The 24,536-nt window shown below is 46.1% G+C and overlaps 1 protein-coding gene across 2 annotated transcripts in view; it reads right to left on the bottom strand.

Moving 5' to 3' along the window:
- LNX1 (ligand of numb-protein X 1) overlaps positions 1-24,536 on the bottom strand; it is a 181,309-nt gene that overhangs the window by 25,559 nt on the left and 131,214 nt on the right. For both annotated transcript variants that reach the window (XM_008701476.2, XM_040624995.1), the window contains exons 4-7: positions 9,366-9,607; positions 8,703-8,855; positions 3,942-4,144; positions 1,425-1,796 (exon numbers count right to left, since the gene is read on the bottom strand). In XM_008701476.2, the coding sequence (XP_008699698.2) occupies positions 1,425-1,796; positions 3,942-4,144; positions 8,703-8,855; positions 9,366-9,607 (970 nt within the window). The remainder of the gene's footprint in view (positions 1-1,424; positions 1,797-3,941; positions 4,145-8,702; positions 8,856-9,365; positions 9,608-24,536) is intronic.

The raw sequence follows: 24,536 nt of genomic DNA, 5'->3' as shown, positions 1-24,536 counted from the left end.
GTTCAGTCAACTACCGCTGCTGACTCGCTGTCTTCTCTTGAAGTATCAATACTTCAGTCACTGAGTGCAAGCTGACACAGTGTGCCAGGTAATTGCAAATGCTTCAGAAGATAAGGCCTCAAATCTGGCCCCTCTCCTATCAGCTCTCCAGTACCTCAAGAGAGATCTAGAAAATCATGTCACTTCCTTTCTTAAACCCTTCCAATGACACCCCATGGCCTTAAGGATAAAGTCTGAACTTCTTAGTCTGGCTCATAAAACTCCACAGGATCTGGTCCTTGCCTCCCAAACCCACCTTGTCTATGGCTGCTTTTTTAAATATACACCATGTTCCAGGTATTAACGCTTTTCCTAACCAGCTTTCAGGAAAATGTCCTTTTGTGGTGTATCCCCTTAAAATGACCCTCACTGCCTTATCTACCTAGAGAATTTCTACTGATTCCTCAAAGCCCCAGTTCAAGATCTTCTCTGTAAAGAATTCCTAGGCCCATGCAAGCAAAACTCTCTCCTTCATCTGAAACAGCACTGTACTTAATTTCTCCATTATGGTACCAACACACCATATGGCAATTATTTACAGAAAGTCCATGCCCTGTGCTACATTGTGGGCTCCTTTGAGAGAACAGCCTCAGAGGCCATCATCTCTGTGTTCTCTGTACCTGACACATGGCGAGGTAAGCAGCAGAAGCTTAATACATCTTGGCCAATTGAAGTGAATAAATGGGTTAGAGTACAGGAGTCCAGAACAAAGCCTGTCCTTCTAAGAATAAAGATGGCAGCTTATTAAACAGTAGAAAAACATGGCGACCAAGCCAAAGGCAACAAGATACATGTTAGGGCTTGATCATGCTATGCCAGTCAGGAAAGTGAATTAATTTGAACGAATATTAGGCTATTGGGAGCATAATTTGTATGCCTCTCTTCTTAGGAGCCTTCTCCTAGACTCGTACTTGAGTTTCCATGGGCTTTCCAAGGAGGTTGGACTCAGCCATGGAGACTGGCTTAGCCTTAGCTGGTCCCATAGTGAGGATTCCTGGAGGGTAGCTTCCTATGGGAGTTAGTACATCTAGACGTCTTGGATACGTCCAGAATGTATCTCAATGACCCCTGGGTCTTCGAATAGCACAGTGGGTACAGGGAAGACACAACCCTGCTGATCTGCAGTGATCTTAACCTGGTCAGGTTGCAGCATATAACCCCGAGTGTCTACGGGCAGTCAGACAGGATGGCTGCCACCCCTTAAGGAATGTCTGTGAACCTGAGACACATCATTTGCTTATGGAATGTTCTTACCTGGCCCGTCGATCTTGACTCCTGGAAAGGGGGGCACCGCATGTCACACATGGTAGTAACAGGGCGGGTGGGTCAGGGTAATGAACGTCCCACTCACACCGGCAGTTTCTAGCCAGGGACCCGGGACTCACCTGAATCAGATGGGCTGCACTTTCTGGGCTGCCGTACCGAAGGTCGTGTCCATTGATGGCTAACACGCGATCGTTCTCCTCCAGCTGACCGTGTCGGTCTGCCACACCACCATTCAACACGTTAAAGATGAAAACCCCGGGCTCATCCACCCTGCGCACCAGTTTTATTCCAAGCTGCTCCTCAGGGCTGCTTTTGTGGAGAATCACGTGGAAACTGTCGTCGCGGGGCGCGTAGGCATCCGGCGCCTGGCCGCTGCCCCTGCCTTGGAACTTGCGCTCACGCAGCACGGTGAGCCGCAGCACCTGGCACGGCTGCCGCAGGAGGCGCAGGGCGTAGTTGTGAGGCACGTTGCTGATGTCCATCCCGTTGACCTGGGCGGGGGGGGCGGGGACCGGAAGCTAGAGCGGATCGGCCAGCTCCCCCTGCCACAACCCTTCCTAGAAGGCCCAGGCTCACAGCATCAGCAGGACCCTTCCTTAAAGCCTGCTCTGGTCTGTCACCTCTCCTCTGTCCGAATCTGCAGATACCCCATCTTCCAACCTTACTCCCAGCTCCACTTTCCTTCTGTGCTACCCGTGCCACCTGTTCAGCTCACTCTCGGTGCATGCCATCTCTCTTCCACCCGTCCCTGCACAGGCCCCCAGGGTTATTCACACAGTCCCAGCCCTCATTCCTGTTGCTTGCCAAACTCAGTGTCCAGCTCAAGGGGTGGGTGGGGGCAGAGGGCACAGGGAGAAAAAAAGAAGAAAAAATAGGAAAAGGCAAAAGAAGAAAATTTCTCATTTAAGTTCAAATGATTACACTAAACTGCTGCTGAGATTAAACTAAGCAGACATGGTCCTTCCAATGATCTCCAGGGGACTTTTTCTCCCTGGGTCATGCATCCTAGAACGTCCGGGCCCCGCCACTGCACATGCGTGTGCGTGCATGTGTGCAAGTCTGTGGCCTTCAGGTGGTCGCTGCCTGCAAGGTGTTTTGCCCATGTTCTCAACAAAAGGAAAAAAAAATCTCTGTATATAGTTTCAAATAAACTGATGTGAATGAGTTTCTAGGCTCTCTTACTGAAAGCCTGGATCACTTTATCATGCCACTCGAATGTCCTCAAGCTCGGCCCTCTCATTCGTGCCTCATTATCTGCAGGGCTGATGCTGCTTGGGGCTTTCCGGTTTTCATTACCCTGGCTAATAAGCTGGCCCAGCCGAAAGGCTGCAGCCCCTAGTGGTGGTCACTGCTTTGCAAGGAAACATCACAGGAGCACAGTACTCTTGCAGGGTCTAAGGACAGGGGCCCTGCAGAAGAGAGACAACATTCTTGAATTTCTGTGGTTGGGTAGGGTTTCTTGTCCTTGCAGCCAATGGTTAGAGGAGGCTCAGGTGAAATTTTAAGAGGTCTTCCTGCAGCCCTCCATCCCCGGTTTTTTTGCAGCCTCTCCAGGGATGGATGGAGGTTCCTGTGCACAGAGCAGCTCACCACCTTTGTCCAAGCCCGGGGCGGGGGGAGCTCACAACCCTTGCTCTGCTCGGTCACTTGTCCTGCGTCTGGTTCCCCCCATCGCACCCAGGCCAGGAGAAGGCCAGGGCGTCTGCTAGACAGTCCTGGCAGCCCTTTGCCTGCCGAGGCCACATGAAGGTCCTAAGAGGCCAGCGGGAGTTCCAGGATTGTTGTGACAACTGCTTTAAATTCTTTCTCCTCTTATTCCAAAAAAAAAAAAGAATTTCTTTGCCAGAGAAATAGCTCATGATGTGTCAGGAGCTGGCCCCTCAACCACCTGGAAGGAATGGGATGAAACTCTCCTCTGGGTATCAGACAGGGAATACATGACCAGGGCGGGATTTCTTATCACTCTTGCCACATGTCTGACTTCTGTCTGATCAACAATTCTCCCTTCATCCTTTCTCTTCTTCTCAAAGTTCTTCCCTCGCGTCCTTCCTCACACCCAAGCCTCAGAGCACAGAAATGCACAAGGTGTGCTGTTCCACCCACCTGCCTGCCCCGGAAGGTCTGTGGCTTGGTGGGAATAGCTTAGGATTTCTTTTTGGGTTTTCTCGCGGAGGGCCATTAAGCCACCGGAAATTTTCCGTGGAGGGGTGTGTGAATGGGAGTGACTAGATAAAATACAAAATGTTCCATTAATCTGCTCTAAAAACAACATATGAGCTCCAGTTTTATGTTATTTTATGTTATTGTTACTTAAAGTAGGAGGAGAGGGTAGAGAGGAGGAGGGAGGGACTAGGGACAGAAGCTGGAGGGGAGAGGAGAAAGGAGGGGAGGACAGACAAAATGATACAGAGGGACGAATACTCTTCTACAGAAAGAGGGAGTGACTAGAAGAACAAGATGGAAGGGGACAAAGATCTGTCTCAGTTACAAGTCTCAGATGAAGAGTCCTCTCGACAGAGTAACTACGGAAAGGGACGGCTTCACATTTATTTAGCATTTCCTCCATCTATCCACTGACTGGCTCTGAAGGATTTTTCTTGAGCGCCTTTCCAGGGCCCCACAGCGACCGCGTCTACCTTCAGGATGATGTCCCCTGGCAGTAGCCGGCCATCCCTGGCAATCACGCCGTCCCGGTAAATGTGCTGGATGATGATATGGACCAGCGGGGTTTCGCTGCCTCCCACAAGCCTAATGGAGAGGCTTTCGTTGGGATCCACTCGATTGATCTTGACGCTTGTAATTTCACCATCTGGAATCAGGTGATACAACCTTGGAAAGACTAAAATGGACAAAGACAGTATTTATTTAAGACACCCACCCAACGGACATTTCCAACCACTCTTCTTCTTGCCAAACTTTGGTTTCAGCCAAACTAAACTATGCATCGTTCCTTGTACATGTTTTCCATTTTCCTGCCTCTGTGCCAGCAACAGTTTCTCTGCCTGGAATGTTTTTCATTCTAGGCCTAGACCCAATTTTTTCTTCAAGACTCGCATGAAATGATCCCTTTCAATTACACTCTACCTTGATCCCTCTCTTTCCCGGCTCTGTCTAAACATCCCATCTCCCCTCTAAAGCTTCTAGTGCTCCCAGCACTGAGCGTTCCGTTATCATCCACGCCATTTCTTGCATCCTCCCCTGACTCTAAGGTCTTTGAGGACATCATTTCTGGCTGTTCCGTGGCTGTGTGCACAGATCCCAAGTGTCGGCCAAGGCCTCCTGAGGGTGGAGGAGAACGAAGGGTCATGAGGAATAGACTACAGTTTCAGCACTCACTTATCAAGGAACAAAACAACACACCCGCTCTTCTGCCTTCTCAGGCCATTTTGAAGATTTCTCCCTGGAAGACCCTGCTTTTGCAGGCTTAGGGAATTCCCAGGCCTCTCAGACACTGTTGTCAATAAAGGGAAGTCACACAGCCTGATTCGTGACCAAGGAGAGATGGTGGCTTCCAGAGGCTCATCCCTGATCGGGCTGCACTGCTGAATTCAGAGCTCACAGGAGATCCGGAGACCGAGCCGGGTGCCTCAAACTTTATCTTTTACCTGAAGACTCTTCTTTCCACATGAAATCTTTCACGGGTCCCCACCAGCCCCCACCCCACCCTGCACCCACATGCAGAAGAGCTTCCTTTGTTGTCTGGTTTGATAGCGACGGAGACAGCTGAATGGCTTTATTTTACACGTGAGCACGTTTGAGCTTAGAGCGGGGAAGTGACAGGGTTGGCAGGAGGCTGCAAAGTCAGGTGGCCCTCAGAGCCAGTCACAGCCTGGGGCTCCAGGTGACCTGCCATCCTGTCACCTCCCTCGGGTTTCTGTGGAGCCGGGGACGCACAGCAGTCCCACAGGGGACTTGCCCTATAGACCTATAAGCCAGCAATGCCGACTGGAGCCGTCCTCTGCCTCAGTCTGGGTAAAAGCGTGCAGAAGGGACACCACTAAACGCCAGGCGAGCTACACCTAGTCTGGGGGCGGCGGCAGCTCCCCCCGCCCCCACTGTTGCTTGAGTGTGGGTGTGGAGGAAGGAGATGCTTTCGTCTCCTGTAGCTGCTGACAGCTGCCTTTGCCCTGCGAGTCTCTCTTTATGAAGTCATCTGGGAGGAGGAAAACTGCCGCTCTGGCTCTGCCTAATGTGCTCTGTTTTCAAAACCCATGACCCTAGTCCATTTTCCCTAATGAACTATGAGTTCATTAAGAAGGGCTCAGCTCTCCAGGAACAATACAGAAAGAATTCAAATTACTTCAAAGTGTTGTAGAACATGATAAACAAAGCAATTCAGCAGCCAGAGGAAGCCTGAGAGGTTGCAAACGTGGGTCCTTAACCTCCACCGGGATGTAATTTAACGAAAGCCATGGGCTTTGCTGAAGGCTGTGGGCAGCAGCCTTAATCTGTCAGTTCCTGGTGCTAACAGTACTTGGGCGATTGAGTTCAGTTAATGTTTAAACTACTTTGATTACATTAAGTAGGCGTTACCATAAGCACCTGTTGGAACAGGTCTGGTGACCGGGAATGGTGATTTTTAAAAAAATCACTTTGAACAAAGAAAGATTTAGAAGTAATCATCAAAGCTGCTGGTTCTTGTTCCCCTCCCCCTGCCTGTCTACCCCCCTCCCCCCACCAACAGATTTACAAAAACCATCCTCCCAAACCGAAACTACTCAGGGCATTTGATTTGAGTCTGAGAGGACACCCCCAGTTGCATTTGTACATAATGTTCATTAGAACCATGCCAGGGAGACCCTAGTGACCTTGAAGAGTTAAAATAAGTTTCGGTGTGTCTCAGTGGCTCTGCCAGTTGGGCATCCTTCTCCTGATTTTGGCTGAGGTGTGATCTCGGGGTTGTGGGATGGAGCCCCATGTCAGGCTCCCTGCTCAGCAGGTAGTCTGCTTGGGATTCTCTCTCTTCCTCGCCCTTTCCCCCCAGCTCTCTCTGTCTCTCAAGTCAATAAATAAATCTAAATTTTTTTTTTCAACTGCCGAACTTGTGCTGGTCTGGAATAAAATAGAGTTGTCCAATATGGTGTCCTCACCGAAGGACTAGGGATATGATGTTATTTACTGAGTGTTTGCTATGTGCCAGGCATTGAGCTAGCCAGTTGCATGCATATTTTGGGGGTTTAGTCTTTACAACAACCCTATGAAGATTATTATCATCCCTGCTTTTTAGAGGACAGAATGCTGGAGCTCAGAGAAGTTAAATAATCTGGCCAGGGTCACACAGCCAATAAACAGCAGGGCCTCTTTACCCACATAAAACGGATGGATAAACTATGCCAGGGGACTTCACGGGACCAACCACAGGTTGCTGAAGCAGTGAGACTCGAAGGCCATTTTTTAAAAGCTTTGTTGCCTCACAAATCCTGAAAAGACCATCATTACCAGCCTTGCCGAGTCCTAACACCTCACCCCATTCTGGAGTCATAGCTTCCTGGAGCATCTGAAGAAACCCATTCTCTCCCACTCTAAGCCCCCTGCACATGTAACATGGCGGCCGTCTTCCGGGAACGTCGCGCAGTTCCTGCAATAGCGCTCTGCGAAGCTTTCAGTGTGTTCACTGCCCCAAACCAAGACTCCCAAATGCCATCCAGGACCCTTCTGATCCAGCCTTAACCTCGTCTCCCACTACTTTCTAACAGAGAGTCAAGATCCCAATGCCCATCCAGGTCATAAACCGGCCCCGTAGACCCAGGTTACACTGCCTGCTTGGAAGTGATGCTCCTTTCCCTGGGGCTGCCACTGCCATTTATTTATAGCTCACTCCTACGGTATTTTATTTTCTCGCAGTCATGAATGAGCCTCTTGGAGCTAGGAACTGGATTTGATAATCTTTATATAAAGTTATAGAGCCTAGGCCAGCATCTTTCACACAGGAATCTCTTACTTAAAAGGTTTCTGCAATACACATGCAAATAAATCTTATGCAGAAAGAAAACTTTACATAGAGGAGAATCCAGGACGCTTTCATAAGAGGGAGGAGTGGCAGAAAGGGAGTTGTAATCCCATATTCACTGCACACTCAGCAAAATATGCTTCACCCTGAGGACACACTCACGAGAGAAACCCTGTTCTTACAGACGCAGTGACAGTGAAAGCTGGCACTGCTATAATAAAGATGCAGGTGCTTAGGAACACAATGGAAAGAGGACTGAGGGAGGCAGGGAGGGCTTCTAGGAGGAGGCAGGGCCTGGAAGGAGGAATGAGAATGGCAGCTGAAGGAGCGTGGGAGTGAAAGTTGAACAGCAGCCTGGAAGGGAGAGAGAGACAGTATTCCCAGGATGTAATGAGCTCAGAGTAGTGAGAGCATGTAGTGTGTGTGTGTGTGTGTGTGTGTGTGTGTGTGTATGTGTGCGCACGCGCATGTGTGCACCCACAGAGGGGAGAGGTGACAAGCTAGAGGGATTTTCTAGGACTGTTCATGGATTCTCTGACGGTGTGATGAAGCCAGTGGTTTGGAATCTACCTCTCAAGCCCCTAGGAGGGGAGGGCACTTAACCCAGGGGTTGCTGGCGCGGGCTCTGGAGCGGGAGAACCCGAGCTAAGGTCCTAGGTCTGTCATTTTCTAGCCGGGTGACTTTGGGCGAGTTCCTCTCTGGGTCTCTGTTTCCTCATCTGTAAAATGAGAATCACCATCATCCCTACCCCTTAGCACTGTGACATCTAGCGGACTTAGGACAAACACTACCTGGCACACAAGAAAGCTCCATTTTTTAAAAAAGCTATTGTTGCTGCTCTGAAGTTCTAACATAAGATAAAAAGAAAGTATTTCCTAGCCGCATTTATAAACACAAAGGATCTAAGATCCAACAGAAGCCTGGATTCCAGAGCCACATTGCCTGAATTCAAACGTTAAGCAAGGTAATTTGGGGCAAGCTAAGTAATCTCCCTGTGTCTCCATTTTCTTATCTGTAAAAGAGGGATAATAATAGTAGCCACTTCATAGGTTTGTTGTGAGCATTAAATAAGTTAATGCATGAAAAACATGCTCAGAACCCCACATTATATGCAGTCGTAATAAGAAAAAAATACTTACATAGCATTTACTGCTGCCAGCCATGTTGTAAATGCTTTTCACTTAATTTTTATTATTTCTTATACGTGTTAAGCTAGCATCTGAAAGTGAGGGCTCCAAAACCTATTTGCTCAACCTCTATGAAAAGAGAACAATCATTTCTGCCTTTGGTTACTTACGTAAGAAGTAGGCTAATCAAGGCAAAAAATATTTTATGCCCTTGTGAAGAGAGGTGTCCTAGAAAATGGGTGGTGGTCTGGTCCTCATCACCTCTGAGGCCATTCTGGAAGCCCAGCCCATGTCCAGACTCACGGGGGAGGTCACTTACCCTCTGGGCCAGTGGTGTCTTCAGAATTTTCTCTGCCCTGGTCAGCTTGGTTGGCAACCGCACTCCCACTCTTTGTCCTTCGAAGAACACTCAAAGCTCGGTTTATTTTTTTAAAAGATCTGCTTCTGATAGTGGATCGCTCAAAGGGCCGTGCTGAGATAAAAGAAAAGGAAGAAACAGTAGCTACACATTCACAGAAACCCTCTTTAATGTGCATGTTTGGTCAGATATACACAGGAACGTAAGAATTACCTGCTTACTTCTAGGTGGTAGGATGATGCAGTTTGCCTCTCTGTACTGTCTCCATTTTCTACAGTGAAATACGTATGGTCTAAAAGCCTGCTTTTCTGTTTTGCTGGGCTGGACTGAAGGTAGTGGCACCCTTCTTGAGCAGCATGGATGGGAAGGTGCCATCACTGTGGGGTGGTGAATCATCAGGCCCAACTTTGCCCCTTCCACTAAGTTCGATTACATGTTTTTAGTGATCTGAGGTACTTGTGGTTTCATTTCACTTTGGAGAATTGGACATTGGATTGCTGCCGAAACTACCAGAATGATTTTGCCCTTAAAAAAATATTTCTAGAACTTTCTACAGTAAATATCCCACAGAGGGTAATCTCAAGGCGAGGAGCCCATTCCCAGGAAACCACCCATTTGACTCACCCCTAGTTCGGTTGCTCCGGCCAGAGTCCAATGGGCTGTCTGCTGGCTGACCATCCTCCACTGCAGACACGTAGGCAGGGTTGTCTAGGCCAGGCTCATTTGTCACCAAGGAGACAGTGGCAGCTGCAGAGACCTCTGCGGAGAGTGCTGTTGCCGTGAGGCTCACACAGCCATCTGGGCAGCCATCTTGAGAGCGCCTCTTCTTGTCTTTTGTCAGGCCATAATGGGAAGCACCTTTACAGCTGTAACAAAACCAGTGGGAGGTCAGAAAAGGCTTTGGCTTTGCTCATTGTTCAACCCAGCTTCTTTGAGTACTCATGCTTGCCGCACTTGGAACAGGAGTTGTTCATTCCTATGTTCCCCCCCATCACATGTAGGTACTCAATATACACTTACCAACTAAATGATTTGGTTACTTGAGAAAACAATTTTTAAAAGATGCTTTTTTGCATTCTCTTAAAGCACTCTCGACACTGGCCCCTGGCATGCACATTTATACAGTTATCATGGTGTCTACAAGTCTAGAACTTGAGGCGGGCAGTCTTCAACTGTTTGGACTTGGTAATTCCCTCTTGTTGGTGTTTATTTTGACCACAAAAGCCCTTAGTCACACTCAGTCCTTTCTTTTGGGGTTGGTTCCCAAAGCACTGAACATAAGTACAAAGCTCCTCCCAGATTCCATATTTAACCGTCCGCAGAAACAGAATCGCCATCACCACAAAGCCACAGGGGTATTCTCTAGAGGCAAACTTGCTGGCTTCCATGCTCTACCTCTGGGCTGCTGGCCAGAACCAGGGGCCGGGGGCTCCTGTGCACTGAAGTCCCATGTGTTGTCATGTCCTCTAACATTGGGAAAGTAAAACTACATTCATGGTCTATAAAAAGAAAACCATCATTGTCCATAACCATTCACTCTCTATGTTGAAGAGCCGGCTCAAGGGGCAGGAGGCCAAGGTGTAAGCTGATCTAGGCCCATAGTTTGCAGAGAACGTACGTCCATGTATCACTGAGAAAGTCATTTCAGCCCTTAGGTAGGGTTTTGGTCAGAAGACGGGGATGAGTTGACGATCTCATTGTACCGTGGTGAGCAGGTGGCCGCAGATGGCCCCACCAGCTCCCACAGTGGCTGTGAAGGCAGCAGTCACGAGGGTGAGCCCCTTTAAGAACTGGCCATTTGCTTATAATGGACGTGCTAATTATAAATTATTTTTATCAATTCATTACAGAAAATCTTATGCAGTTGAGCTTTTTAAAATAACCCTCTGAGAGCCTATTTGGAGTGATGCTTTGCATTCTTGAAAGTGAAAGGAACTCAGCAGCAATCTATGGTTGATGTGCACACAATTTACATGGCCTGTAGAAACACAGAGCTGGTGGACAGAATGGCTTATTGTCTGGATCTGAATCCTTGCTCTGAAATTAGCCTGTGTAGTCTGGGGCAACTCTGTTAACCTGGTTAAACTTCCTAATCTACACATACATTTGGGGCTGCTGTGAGGTCGGGTTGATATTAAGTCAAGATTTTAGTACCCTGCCGGAGAGAACAGTAAGTTATCAGGAGATTGTAGCTACTTCCATAGTTGATCCATTCTGGGATCCTTGTTCGTTCACACTCTAACATCCCTGAGATTAGAATGCATGGGTGATGGAGGGAGTCATGCAGCTTCTACTGCCAAGCTGTAGTCATGATGCAGATGCCTTTATCTGAGCAGGGCAAACACAGTCTCAGGGGGGCCATCTTGTAACTTCCATTGAGTTACGTCCATTCTTGGGACTACGCCATTGAATTGAATTGCCATTCAAGGTCTTAGAAAAGATTACATTATGATTCAGCACTGAAATGAAAAGTTACTGTATACATAAAAAGTCTCGAAAACAGAGCAGTGGCACGTAAGTTTGATGTTGCTGAAGCAAATCGTCATTGTTAGGAGGAGAGCAATTCCATGTTTTCTTGCAAAGAGACAAGTAAAAGCTTTATTTGCTTAGAAAGAAAGATGCCCCCAAGGCGTTAAAAAGCGGTGTTATATTTCATTACTGAGGTCATTCAGTAGGATTGGACTATTTCATGCCAAACAATACAACTAGAGGGCAGGAAAGGTCACCAAATTTGTCTGAATGGATTTCAAAGCCACAGGAGTCCGATGTGACCAATCCACTCACTGCAGGGAAATCTTTAAAGGTGTTTTGGAATAATTTAACCCGTGGAAATATTTAAAACTGTTGGTACATAAAATATGTTTTATATGATCAATGACATCTTAGATTTGATGAAATGTGGTTTTAATATTAGTAGAAAAGGATTTTGATTATACAATCCTATACCCTTATCTTATAGAAGATGAAACAGGCCTCCTGTTTTTAATGCTAGTCTTTCCCTCACCAAAGGAGTTCAGTCTCCTTGCATGAACTGGTAAGGTTTTACTGTTCTGATTAGCTCCTTTGGCTTGAAATTGTTCTGCTTAAAAATAGCAAAGTGGTTGATATGGGAAACTAAAAAATTGGAAGAACCACTGTGTGATGGAAAAAATAAAAGCCAGCATGCATTTGAACAGCTCCAAAGTCATAAAACGGGAGGGGAACACGTCTGCATAAGCCAGCAATATTTGGTTAGCAATGCATGGGAAGGAAGTTCCTACACTATTTAGTTGGACTGGAAACAGTCTTCCTTTTTCTCAGGGCAGCAGTGCCCTTGACCATGTGGCCTGCCAGAGCAGGAAATGAATTTTCCAGTTGGACAAATGGCTGGTAAGGGCACAAGCCACGGCTTCCTGGGAGGATATAGCATATCTCAGTGGAACAAAGGGACATCTTATTTCGTTGTTACATCCATGTGGAGGATTAAGGTATTTAAAATATCTGAAGACTATACCCTTAAGAAACCGTTGCTGTGCTAAGTCCTGGAGGTTCCAGAGTCACATTTTTTAGTCTAGGAAAGGAAAACCTTATAAAATGGGGAAGTTACTTTCCCTTTGGCCTCATATCGTGGCTATCCTTACAACAGTTTGGGCGGGGGGAGTGGGTACAGAATCTAGATTTAAACATTCAGACTCATGTGCCTTGTATAAAAAATGCTCTGCTAAAGCAACTCATAATTGTGTGATGTTTGCTCCAGTTTCTTGGCTTAGCTTGAATCCAAGGCACAGAATGATCTATGAAGGTAGCAGCTTGTACTCACTAATTATCTCTTTTTTGGTGACTAATACCGAGGCCTCTTGATTTATAAGCACAAAGAGGGGAGGAGTGGGGAAGAGCTGATTAGCACTGGCCAGTACAGGAACATACAGTGAACCCTGAGCTGTGTTCAAAGCAAGCAGGATTTATTCTCCCTTTTAGTTATCCCGAGCACTAAGTACTCTCAGGTGCTGATGGGTGATGGCCATGAACTTGAAGGATGAGCACAAGGAACATAAAAAAACCATTTTTCAAACAAACTATGCACTTTGGATATGCCATCTGTTCAACAAAGCAACTCTGAAAATCAAAATTTTTTTTTTTTTTTGGTAATAATTGTGTTGGGATCCTGAGCTCCTATACCAAAGTTAGCAGAGGCAAATCAGTCTTAATATAAGAAGTGGACAACGGATGTGCCATGGAATTTTTGTTTTTTTCTTTTTGTTTGTTTTGTTTTTTTTGCAAGAGGATGGGGAGCAAGAAGAGAAAATGAACTCCCTTCTTGCAAAAATTCCCAAGTCCATGAGTTTGCTACTAACAGGAGTTGACCTGAAGCAGGATAGACCCCAACATAATTCACAGAGGCTCTGATGGGGTGNGCTGAATTCAGCCCACCAGGAAGCATGAACTATTTTGGAGTGGAGGGGTCCCTTCTGACAGTGAACTTAGCCGCTTAGGATAGAAGAATATACATTGTCTGTAAGAAAGAGCCTCAATACCTCACCGTAATAGTCTGGCTGACTACACAACCTCCCTTTGCTCTAACTTCCCTCACATTCTTTCCCTCTTTGTTCACTTCTGAACTAGGTAAACATCAAGTCTGTTCTTCATGTTGAGTTCATTAATTGCCCAGTCTGATCCTACTTTAAACCAAGTCTTGTAAACTCATACGCTACTGAAGGGAGGAAATGAGGATGGCAAGGCCAGGTGGGGACCATGGTGAGGTGTGCTGCTCCATTTCAAGGGTCCAGCAGCTGCTACAGGCCTTCACTGGTCCTTGTCTCCAGAAGACCAGCCTAAGAGAAGTTAGTTAAGAAAAAGAAATAAGATAGATCCAAACTGGACAGGAAGAAGTAAACCTGTCACAATTGGCAAATAACATGATATTATAGAAAACCCTAAAGGTTCCACCAAAAGACTATTAGAACTAAGCAATGAATTCAGTAAAGTTGCAGGATATAAAATCAATATACAAACTCTGTTGTGATTCTATATACTAACAATCTGTGATAATTAAGAAAACCGTTCCACTTACAACTGCATCAAAATAAAATACCTCAGAATAAATTTAACCAAAGAGGTGAAAGATCTGTACACTGAAAACTGTAAGACACTGATGAAAGAAATTGGAGATGGTACAAATAAATGGAAAGATACTCTGTGCTCATGGATTAGAAGAATTAATATTGTTCAAGTGTCCATACCATCCACAACAATCTAGACCCAATGCAATGCCTACTAAACTTCCAAAGCTATTTTTCACAGAAATAGAATAATCTAAAATTTGTGTGGAACCACAAGAGACTTCCAACAGCCAAAGCAGTCTTGCGAAAGAACAAAGCTGTAGGCATTGCCTGATTTCAAACTATTTTACAAAGCCATAACAATCAAAACATTATAGATTGGCATAAAAAGAGATGTATGGATCTATGGGAGAGAATAGAGTTCAGATATAAACCCACGCATATATGATCAATTAATTTATGACAAAAGCAGCAAGAATATAATGAGAAAAGGGCAGTCTCTTCAATAAATGGTGCTGGAACACTGGACAGCCACATGCAAAAGAATGAAGCTGGACCACTGTTTTACACCATATCCAAAAATTAGCTCAAAATGGACTAAAGACTTGAAGGTAAGACCTGAAACCATACAACTAGAAGAAAACATAAGCAGTAAGCTTCTTGACATCGGTCTTGGTGATGACTTTTTGGACCTGACACCGAAAGCAAAGGCAACAGAAGCAAAAATCAATAAGGGGGATGACATCAAGCTAACAAACTTCTGCACAGCACAGGAAACCATCACCAAAATGAAAAGGCAAACTACAAAATGGAAGAAAATATTTGCAAATCATATATCTGATAAAGGGTTACTGTCCAAAATACACAAAGAATTCATGCAATAACAGAAAACAATCAGATTAAAAATGGGCACATACAGATGACCAACAGGTACAAGAAAACATGCTCAACATCACTAATCGTCAGGGAAATGCAAATGAAAGCCACGATGAGATATCACTGAGATATCACCTGTTACAATGGCTATTACTAAAGACCAAGAAATAAGTTTTGGTGAGGATATGGAGAAAAGGTAACCCTTGTGTGCTGCTCATGGGAACGTAAATTGAAGCAGCCACTCTGGAAAACAGTATGGAGGTTCCTCAAAAAAACTAAAATTAGAAATATCCTATGATCCAGCAATTCACTTCTAGGTATTTATCTGAAAAAACAAAGCACCAGTTCAAAAAAACATCCACATGCTGCAATGTTCACTGCAGCATTATTCACAAAAGCCAAGAAATGGAAACAATGTAAGTGTCCATCGATCAAGGAATGGATAAAGAAAATATGGTATATATACAATAAAATATTATTGAACCATAAAAAAAAGGAAATCTTGCCATTTGTGACAACATGGGCGGACCTTGAGGGCATTATGCTAAGTGCCGGAAGTCAGAGAAAGACAAGTATGGTATGATCACACTTGGACGTGGAATCTAAAACAGCAGCAGCAAAAACAAAACAAAAAAACCCCAAAGCTGATAGAAACACATTGTGGGTTGCCAGAGAGGGAATGTAGAGGTAGGTAAAATAGGCAAAGGGGACCAAAAAGATAAACATCAGTTACAAAATAAAAAAGTCGTAGAGATGTAACGTATAGCATAGTGACGATAGTTAATAATACTGGATTGCATAGTTGAAAGTTGGGAGGAGAGTATATCTTAAAATTTCTCCCCAAAATAAAAATTTGTAACTATGCAATTGATGATGTTAATTACACTTACTGTGGTGATCATTTCACAATATCAAATCATTATGTTGTATACCTGAAATTAATCACTAATATAGTTATATGTCAGTTACACCTCAAGAAAAAAAAAAACAGCCTAGTGTTGATGGAATGAAAATTTTATAAGCTGAAATCCAGTGTCTAATGTGCAGTCTTTTGATTTTTAAAAGTTAACAACAAATTCAACATTTTAAAACCCATGGCATGGGCCAAACAAAACCCACATCTGTAGGCCAGATCTACCTCAAGGGATGACAATTTCCACCTCTGGGAATTAAAACAAACAAACCCATTTCTCTCCTTTCAGTCCTCTTTGAGGCAGTGCTACCCTTTTTACTCTTTCCCCAATCTCCCTCTGTCCGCACTTGAGTGAGGGTGTGTGTACCTATGCGTAGGGGAGATGGCTCCAAAAGGGGCTTCCCTTTCATGATTTGCCCCAGCCCTATTGTTTTATATGTACAGAAATTATTTAATAAAATTCAACATTATATGTATATACCTCTCAGCAAAGTAGGGATTAGAAGGAAATTCTTCAACTGGGGAATATCTATAAGACATTCACAGCTAACATGTCTAATATTGAAAGATGAGTGCTTTTTCACTGAAATTAGGAACAAGACAGAGAGATCCTTTCTCACTATTCCTTTTCAGTACTGCACTAGAGGTTCTTACCAGTGCAATATGACAAGAAAAAGTAGTAAACAGCATACTGATTGGAAAGGGAGAAATAAAACTGTTTCTAGTCACAGAAGACATAACTGTCAAGAACATATTTTAATTTCAGTTTCCATTTGTTCTTTGCAAGTAGTGAGACATGCAATTGATTTTTGTAAGTTAACCTTGTGTCCTGCAACCTTGTTAAATGTACTTGTCAGTTCTGCTTGCATTTTAATATTTTATTTGGGATTTTCTACTCAGCCCTATTTCTAGTCAGAGAAGTCAGAGGAGGAGACTGAATTCTCAACTGTTTGGTCTTTCACTGCTAAGAGAGCTAATTACTTGCCCTGAGCTATTACATAATGAGAAAGGGAGCCATTCAACCCTAATGAATGTATTTGTTCTTTCAGGCGAAGAGAATCAAGATCCGGGGGTTCTGGAGGGAAGTGAGTTCCCCTGCCAATGGATGAGTCTTAGGCTTCAGCTGCTCCACTGAACAGGAAGAGTGACTCAAATTTTGCTCAAGGTCCTCGGGGCGAGGCCAGGGGACTGCTGCAAGAGACATGGTCACCATGAGATAGCAATAGGCTCTTGTTTGTGTCCTTGGACAAGGCAACAGGGGGACAGGCCATTGAGATTCTCAGGAACCCATGGTGATTTGGCTCCAAGAAAGTTTTTTCAAGATGCTGATGACCCTACAGACTCAAATGTATGTGTTCCATCTCCTGTGCCACCACCCTGGCCCTCCTGGCCCTGTACCTCCCTTGCTTTGCAACACAACCCAGCCCGTCTCTCATTCCTGGTCTTTCTCCCCATCCAATCCATCCTAACCTCGCCAACACAATTTATTTTACTCAATTTCCACTGCTTATCAGATAGTCCCAATTCCTCGCGCTGACATTCTAGACTTTGCCCGATATGTTTGGATTGTGGGCTCCCTACAGGGTCTGGAAACCCAGAAGGGGGTTGGGAAGAAGACAGCCATTACCTATTGATCTACTATGTACTGTGTTATGCTTTACATATGTGGTCTTCTTTAACCCTCCCAACTGTCCTGTGATAGTCATGACACCACCTCCACTTCAAAGATGAGGATAGGGAAGTCAGCAGGGAAGAAAGCCTTGTCTAGGTTCACAGAGTGGAGCTGGGATTGGAATCCAGGCTGTGGGGTTCCATGCTTTCTCCCCTCCCATGGCCTGGCCTCCAGCCCAGAACTTCCCCTGTGCCCCAGGATCATATATCAACCTGCTTCCTCCATGTCTTCACTTCCACATCTCATAGGCACCTTGAACTTAACATAGCCAAACACCCTCAGCTTCCCTGCCAAACCAGCTCTTCCCACATCTTACCAGCTTTATTGAACAGCACCTTACATCCTTCCTGTTGTTCAGGCCCAAAACCTCAGAGTCAGCCCCAATTCCTTTCTTTAACACTCCAAATACAACCAAGAAGATAATAGCCAGAATCCAACTACTTCTCATCACTTCCACTGCCACCATCCTGGTCCAAGCGACCATCATCAATGCCTGGATTATTGCAACAGCGTCCTAAGAGGCTTCCCTGCTTCTACACTGGTCTCCCTTCCCCATCTATTCTCCACAGAGCATAAAGCACTCACAACGGCTCGCAAGGTCTGGTGTTCTCTGTCCCATTGCTTCTGCCTTCATCCCCACCCCTCACGCATTCACCTCCTGCTGGTTCTCACAGGGCCCAGAACATTCCTGCTTTGGGGGCTTTGCATTCTGCTGTTGCCCATCTGGAACTCTCTCTCCAGGTTCCCACCTGGTCTGCTCCCTCATCTTCAGTCTGTGATTAAAATCCACCTTCCCTGACCACCCTCTTTAAAGCAACTTGTTTTTTTTCTGGCACGTTCTATCCCCACTCCCTCCCCCCTGCTTATTTTTTCTCTACAGAATGTAAGCTCCAAAGGAAGGCTGGGGAAGAGTCTGGTTCCATAATTTAGCCAATAGAACCAAACTGTAAAATCTTGATCCTTCTAGGAACGTGATGACTTCCTCGTTGGTGCTCGTATTGGTGCTGGGGGAAGAGTCAGCTTGTGGAGTCCCACGTCACTCCCCACCTACGTTTGAGGCACATTAGCTCTGCCCCAGCCAACCAGTTAGCTCTGGGCAAGTCTATAAAGGGCCAAAGTCTTGCTTCCCCAGGTGCCTCTTAGAGGGTCTGAATAGCATGTACATTCGCTCTGGCAGGCACTCAGTCAACATTTGTTGAGTTGAACTAAGCAACAGTCACCCTTCTGGTGTCCACTTTATTGAAATTATCAAACAGGGAATGGATGGATTCACCCCCATGATCCCACAACACAGTTATCATGATTGTCCTGGGATGCCTGTCTCCCTTTTTCCCCCTCAGCAAGCTCATGATGTTCCTTTAATTTCCCCCACTCCAACTCTAGAGGAGAAAGATGAGAGGGAAGAGGGAAGACATTTTTTTTTTATTCCCCTTCCCCTTTTCACATACTTCCCTAGTAACTTTTTTTTAAATCCCTCCTTAAAGCCCAATAGGATTTTATTTGATCTGGGTTCCAAAACTAGTACACACATAGAACTAAGTAATAGTTACCATACATCTTTTGATGGATTATGCTGGTAGAGCAGGGCGAGTGATTTTAAAATACTTTGTTTTTCATTCAATATACACGTATGGAGCGCTTCCTGAGAAAGATTGCACAGTGAAGTGGAAACGGGCTTTCAAGTTTAAAACATCTGGGTGGGAATCCTAAGTCGGCCACCTTCCTGCTCTGTGACTTTGAACAAGTTCTTTAATCCCTAAGCCTCATTTCCCAGATATAAAATAGGCACAATAATGTTTACCATAAGATTTAAAGATCCATGCAAAGTGCCTAACAGTACCTGGAATATAGGAGCACTGAGCGGTAATTAGCATAGTTATTGTATATCAGGCATGATGTTAGACACTATGGATGCAAAAAACCCCACAAAACTCTACACAGTGTATGCACTCAAGGAGACGAACATGAAAACAAAAAATCACCATGCCACATTATCTGAAAGAGATAGAGGTATGAGCCAAGTGTCGAGAGTTCAGAGGAAGGGGACACTCCCTCTGCTTGGAGGTAACCAGGGAAGGCTTCCCAGAGGCCATGAAACTAGAGCCAAGTCTAGAAAAATGAAGGATGTTGGTATGGCAGTCTAGATATGAATGCTACATTCAAAGGCCCCAAGGATGCAAGTATGTGGCAGGGACCAGCATTATTGGGTTCAGTGTGGACTTTGTCCCAAAGGACATTGATGGGAGGGAGAAAACAGAGCTGAAGAGAGACCAGAGAGGAGGACAGATGCTGGGAGTGTGTAGGGGTTAAAACCCAAGACACCTGACTACCAGGCCATAATCCACTTCCGAGCTTCAGCAGGATTAAGCCATGCCCATGGGGGCAGGAGATAATTGGGCATTGAGAAATCGGATGCCAACACTTGAGAGGGGAGGAGGGAGCCTGAGGGATGAAGTTGACAGTGGAAGTCTCAAAGTCACCTCCTCAGAGACTAACTGTCCATCTAAAAGGGACCGCCTCTCCCACCAGCACCTGATTCCACTTCCTGGCACTAAACATGTTTGGAAATTATTTTGTAGGTTTACTTGCTTCCCTTGTAAATACATGTCTCCCCTGAAAAGAACACAGCTTCCGTGAGATTGAAAGTCCAGCTTGTCTCGCTCACCACGAAATTCTCAGCACTGTGCTCACAGCACTCATGGACGTGGGTATGTCAGCAGCCTAAGACATTCCGGAAACAGCTCTTTTTTCTTATTCCTTTTATTAGATGCTTTCTGTTTATACTTTTAATTGTGCTGGCCCAGATAGCTTTTTTCCTTTTGATGGATTTTATTGAAATATAATTGACATATGACATTATTCATTTCAGGTATACATCAAGTCAGCATGATTTGATATTTGTATGTGTTACCAAAGGACGGCAGTAAGTCCCCCTAGCAGCCTCATGTGACCTATGCAGTCACATTTGCCTTGTAACGAGAACTTTCAAGACCTCCTTTCAGCAACTTTCAAACATGCAATACAGTATTATTAACTATAGTCACCATGCTGTGCGTTAAGCTCCATGGCTTATCTTATAACTGGACAGTTGTCCCTTTTTACACCCTTCACGCATTTCACACCCCCAGCCCCCTCCCGCCCACCACCAATCTGTTCTCTGTATCTAGGAACTTGGTTTTTCCATAGTCCTCATTTAAGTGAGATCACACGCGGTTTGTCTCTGACTTACTTCACTTAGCGTAATGCCCTGTGCTATGTTTTCCCCTGCTCCTTTCATTAGATGCTTTCTGTTGATACTTTTAATTGTGCTGGCCCAGACGTGTTTTATTTGTTGCAGGCTGCCTTGCCCCGCCCCGAAGAAGGCAGGCTATATATTTTAAATATATGATGACTAGTATTTCATGATCCTTTTGATGCACAGTACTAGAAATTCTTGTGTTTAAGATAAAAATAAATCATCATCTCCCAAAACAGTCCCATTTGAGCTCCCTGAGCCCACCCTCGAGCAGGACCCACCCTTGTGAATTAATCCTGATCATGTTACTTGGATAAGACTCAAGTAACAGTAACACCACTCCTATTCATAGGATTCCTCTGGTTCTCAGGCAGCCTGGTTCTGAGTTCCCTTAGGGAACTTCCTGAGTTCACATTGGATAGTTTCTATAATTCACTCACTATACCTGCAACTTCTTCAATAATCTCTTTGGTCGAAGAATGTTAGGTAAAGTCATTCCTCCTTGTCTGGACTCCTTTTTCTTCTCCTCTAAGTTAAAACCCACGTTCCCTGGGATCGAATTACATGACCGCTCACGAAGCTACTAGAAACCATACGTGAAAAAAAGTCATTAGCACTTTTGTGTAGTCACAAGTGAAGTAAACATCAGTTAATAAGTAAGAGAGGTCATCAGTTGGTCAAGCCCACCCTCTGGGAATTCGTTTAGACCTGGAGTATGAACTTGAGCCTGAAAGGCTCTCCCCCTGGGGAGCCCATGGACTTCTTACATCACCACCGACCACATACTCCTTCCTCTCATTAGTCCCTTTCTTCTGCCTCCAAACCACTAGGGAAAATGTCCCCAGCAATTCCAACCACCCCTGCCTCACTCGTTAATGAATACCAGAAAAGGAAAATTAAAAACACGCTGGAAAGCAACGGGGAAACGCAGGCCAAGCTTTGGGCAGCTGTAACGCCAGCCTCTTGACTCAGGCACGGTGAGGTGGGAGAGAGGTGCAGGCTGCACTTTAGGAAGAATCGGCTCAGGAAACGAATGGGTCCGATGGACAACCTAAGCAAGCACATGTGACTTGGTTTCCCCAACATGCTGATCTGTTCCTACGGCGATCTACGGGACAGATCACCCACTGCCGTGCACACGTTAGAAACAGTTGGCCCAATCTCCGCGGGGTGTCAGTCTTTTGCAGGAGGCAGGGAAGAAGTAGATATTCTTTAACCTAACGTGAACGACTCTCCTTTTCTATTTTTTTCTATTTGTTTACAGAGTTAGGTCTGTAAGACAATCTATGCCTACATCTTTTTATCCTTCAGATCTCAACTCATGAGTTAATAACGTATAATTACAGCCAGCACGGACAGTGTACTTACTACAGACCAGGTGCTATTCCACCTGCTTTACACAGGTTAACCCATTCGCCTCACGTCCGCTATCACCATTTGCTAGTGAGAAATTCAGGCCCAGAGAGAGTAAGTAGATTTCCTAAGGTCACACAGCTGGTAAGTAGCGGCACTAAGATTTGAACTCAAGACTTTTAGTTGAGGCATGCACTTTAGGACTGTAAGATACCATGCACCCTGGTCGCGGAGGATTCAGAGCTGACTGCAATGTAGGAGGCAGGGAAAAAGCAAAGAACCTTAGAAGCAGTTATTTATAACTTTATATTCTTTTTTTTTTTTTTTTAAGATTTTAGAGAGAGAGAGAGTGGGGGTTGGGGAGAGGACAGAGGCAGAGGGAGAGGGAGAGAGAGAATCTCAAGCAGACTGCCGGCTGAGCGTGGAGCCCGACGCAGGGCTCGATCCTACGACCCCAAGATCATGCCCTGAGCTGAAATCAAGAACCGGATGCTTAACCGACTGAGCCACAGGAACCCCATATAACCTTATACTCTTTCCTACAGATAGGGCCGCCGTCAGGTACCGAGTGGTGCTCGGAAGAATGCAAACCCAGGAGCCGCCAAGCGGGGCCCGTTGGCGTGTTCAGGCTTGCAGCTGACAGGTGTGATCAGGGAGCTGGGCGCTGTCTATGCCTTCACTTGTGCCACATCAACAGGGCCATGTCTGTAGAACCTGCTGGGGGGTTGGTGGGTGGGGGAGGCAGGTACAGTGGGCCCTGAATGCCCTTGGACTCGCTGTGTCCCTGCCATTCTTCCTCCTAAGAGGCAGAGGCTTCAGATGACCCTCTCGGGGTGCATGGGCATCTCCAAGTGGTCTGTTCCTCTTCCACAGGGCGCCCCTCAGTCCAGGCATTCGTATTTGAACGCACAGGATAAATCACAGCATTTGGGGGGAAACCAGGATTTACACTATCCCCCCCCCCCTTATCTACGGTCTAGCTCTCCATGGAAGCGGAAGATTCTCCTTCTGACCTATAGTTGTCAGTAGTGGCCTCCTGCTACACCATACCTGTCACTCACCCCTACTCGTGCCACAGCGTTTCGTCTCACTTTGTCACAGGAAGAACAAGGGTGAGTACCGTACAATAAGATTTTGAGAGAGATCATTCACATACACTATAGTATGGCATTAGAATTATTCTATTGTATTATTAATGTCTCACTGTGCCTAATTTATAAATTAAGCTTTATCACAAGTATGCATGTATAGGAGAACACAGTACATAGAGGGTTGGGTAATCAGCAGTTTCAGGCATCTCCTCGGGGCCTGGGGACGTGTGCCCTGTGGAGAAGGGGCTCCTACTGTGTCGGCGGGAGAAGAGGGGCAGACGCGCCTGCCCCGCACTGGCGAGGATACGTGGTCTCTCCTGCTAATAGCAAGTCCGAACAGTAACCACCCGAGCTGTCCTTTGCTCTGGGCTTGGTCTTTATCACCAGGCACAGTATTCGTGGTGTATCGGACCAAACACTGCCCCAGCGAGTTCTAGTATTCCCATTTTACAAATGGGGCAAACGAGGCTGAGAGAAGTCACTCACCCAAGAGGCTGCAACAGTGAGCAAAGACGCTGAGAGTCAACCATCCGTCCTCAGCCTGGGGTTTTGTTGTCAGTTGAAACCATGTAACTGTCAAGTATTCTCATGGTAAACGCACACATGTAGTCCTTAACATGGGTAACGCAGGTCTAAGCCCTTCACCCTCTTTCATTTAATCCTCCCACCAACATGAGGTAGATAATATCATCCCTGTTGTGCAGACGGAGAAACTTAATACAAAAGTTCACGTGCCCAGGGTTACACAGTTAACATCCCAGGTGACCAAACATTCCGGTTTGCCTAGGACTGACTGGGGTCCTGGAATGAGCATTCCCAGTTTTGTTTCTAAGATTTATTTGAGAGCGAGAGAATGAGAGAGCAAGAGAGCGAGGGGAGGAGCAGAGGGAGAGGGACAAGCAGACTCCTCGCTGAATACAGAGCCCAACTCAGGGCTCAATCCCACGACTCTGAGATCATGATCTGAGCTGAAATCAACAGTCCGCCCCTTAACCAAATGAGCCACCCAGATGCCCTGAGGGATTTGCAGGTCAGCCCCAGGTAAACCAGGATGAGCTGGTCACCCCGTAAGCCGCAGAGATGGAATTCCAAGTCAGAGTTCTGACTCCAAATAATATGCCCTTCACCACGACGCCCACAATGTCTTTTTCCTTTTCATAGATTTTTGCCACGATGCAAGAGAACCAGAAACAAGCTGGGTGGGGGCCCGGGGGTTTCAGGGGCCGGCCGGCATGTGCTCGCACCACACCCTCCTCGAAGGGCGCCCAGAGGCCACCTTCGAGCTTGGCGCAGCACCTTGCGGGCCGCACCGCGCGGACTCCAGGGCTCCGAGCAGCCAGAAGAGCGGCCTGCGCTGTTCAGTTAGGAGGAGGCCAGCTGGTAGGCGGCAGCGCGGGGCGAGCACCAGTGCTGCTCCCTGGGGTGACCGCGGGGCTCCGAAGCCGCAGCCAGATGTGAAGTTGACAGCGGTTAATGAGGGACGGCTGAGGGCTCGGGCACGGCCCAGATGCCACGTCCATTCTTCACAGAGACGTCAGGATGGTTTATCCGTTCTGAGGCTCCGGCCTCTTCAGGGTCTCGGAGCTGTTTTCCTGGACACTCGGGGGGGGGGGGGG

The sequence above is a fragment of the Ursus maritimus genome, unplaced genomic scaffold (genome assembly GCF_017311325.1).
Source record: "Ursus maritimus isolate PB19 unplaced genomic scaffold, ASM1731132v1 scaffold_8, whole genome shotgun sequence".
NCBI lineage: Eukaryota > Metazoa > Chordata > Mammalia > Carnivora > Ursidae > Ursus > Ursus maritimus.
This window is presented reverse-complemented; position numbering and strand designations above follow the sequence as displayed.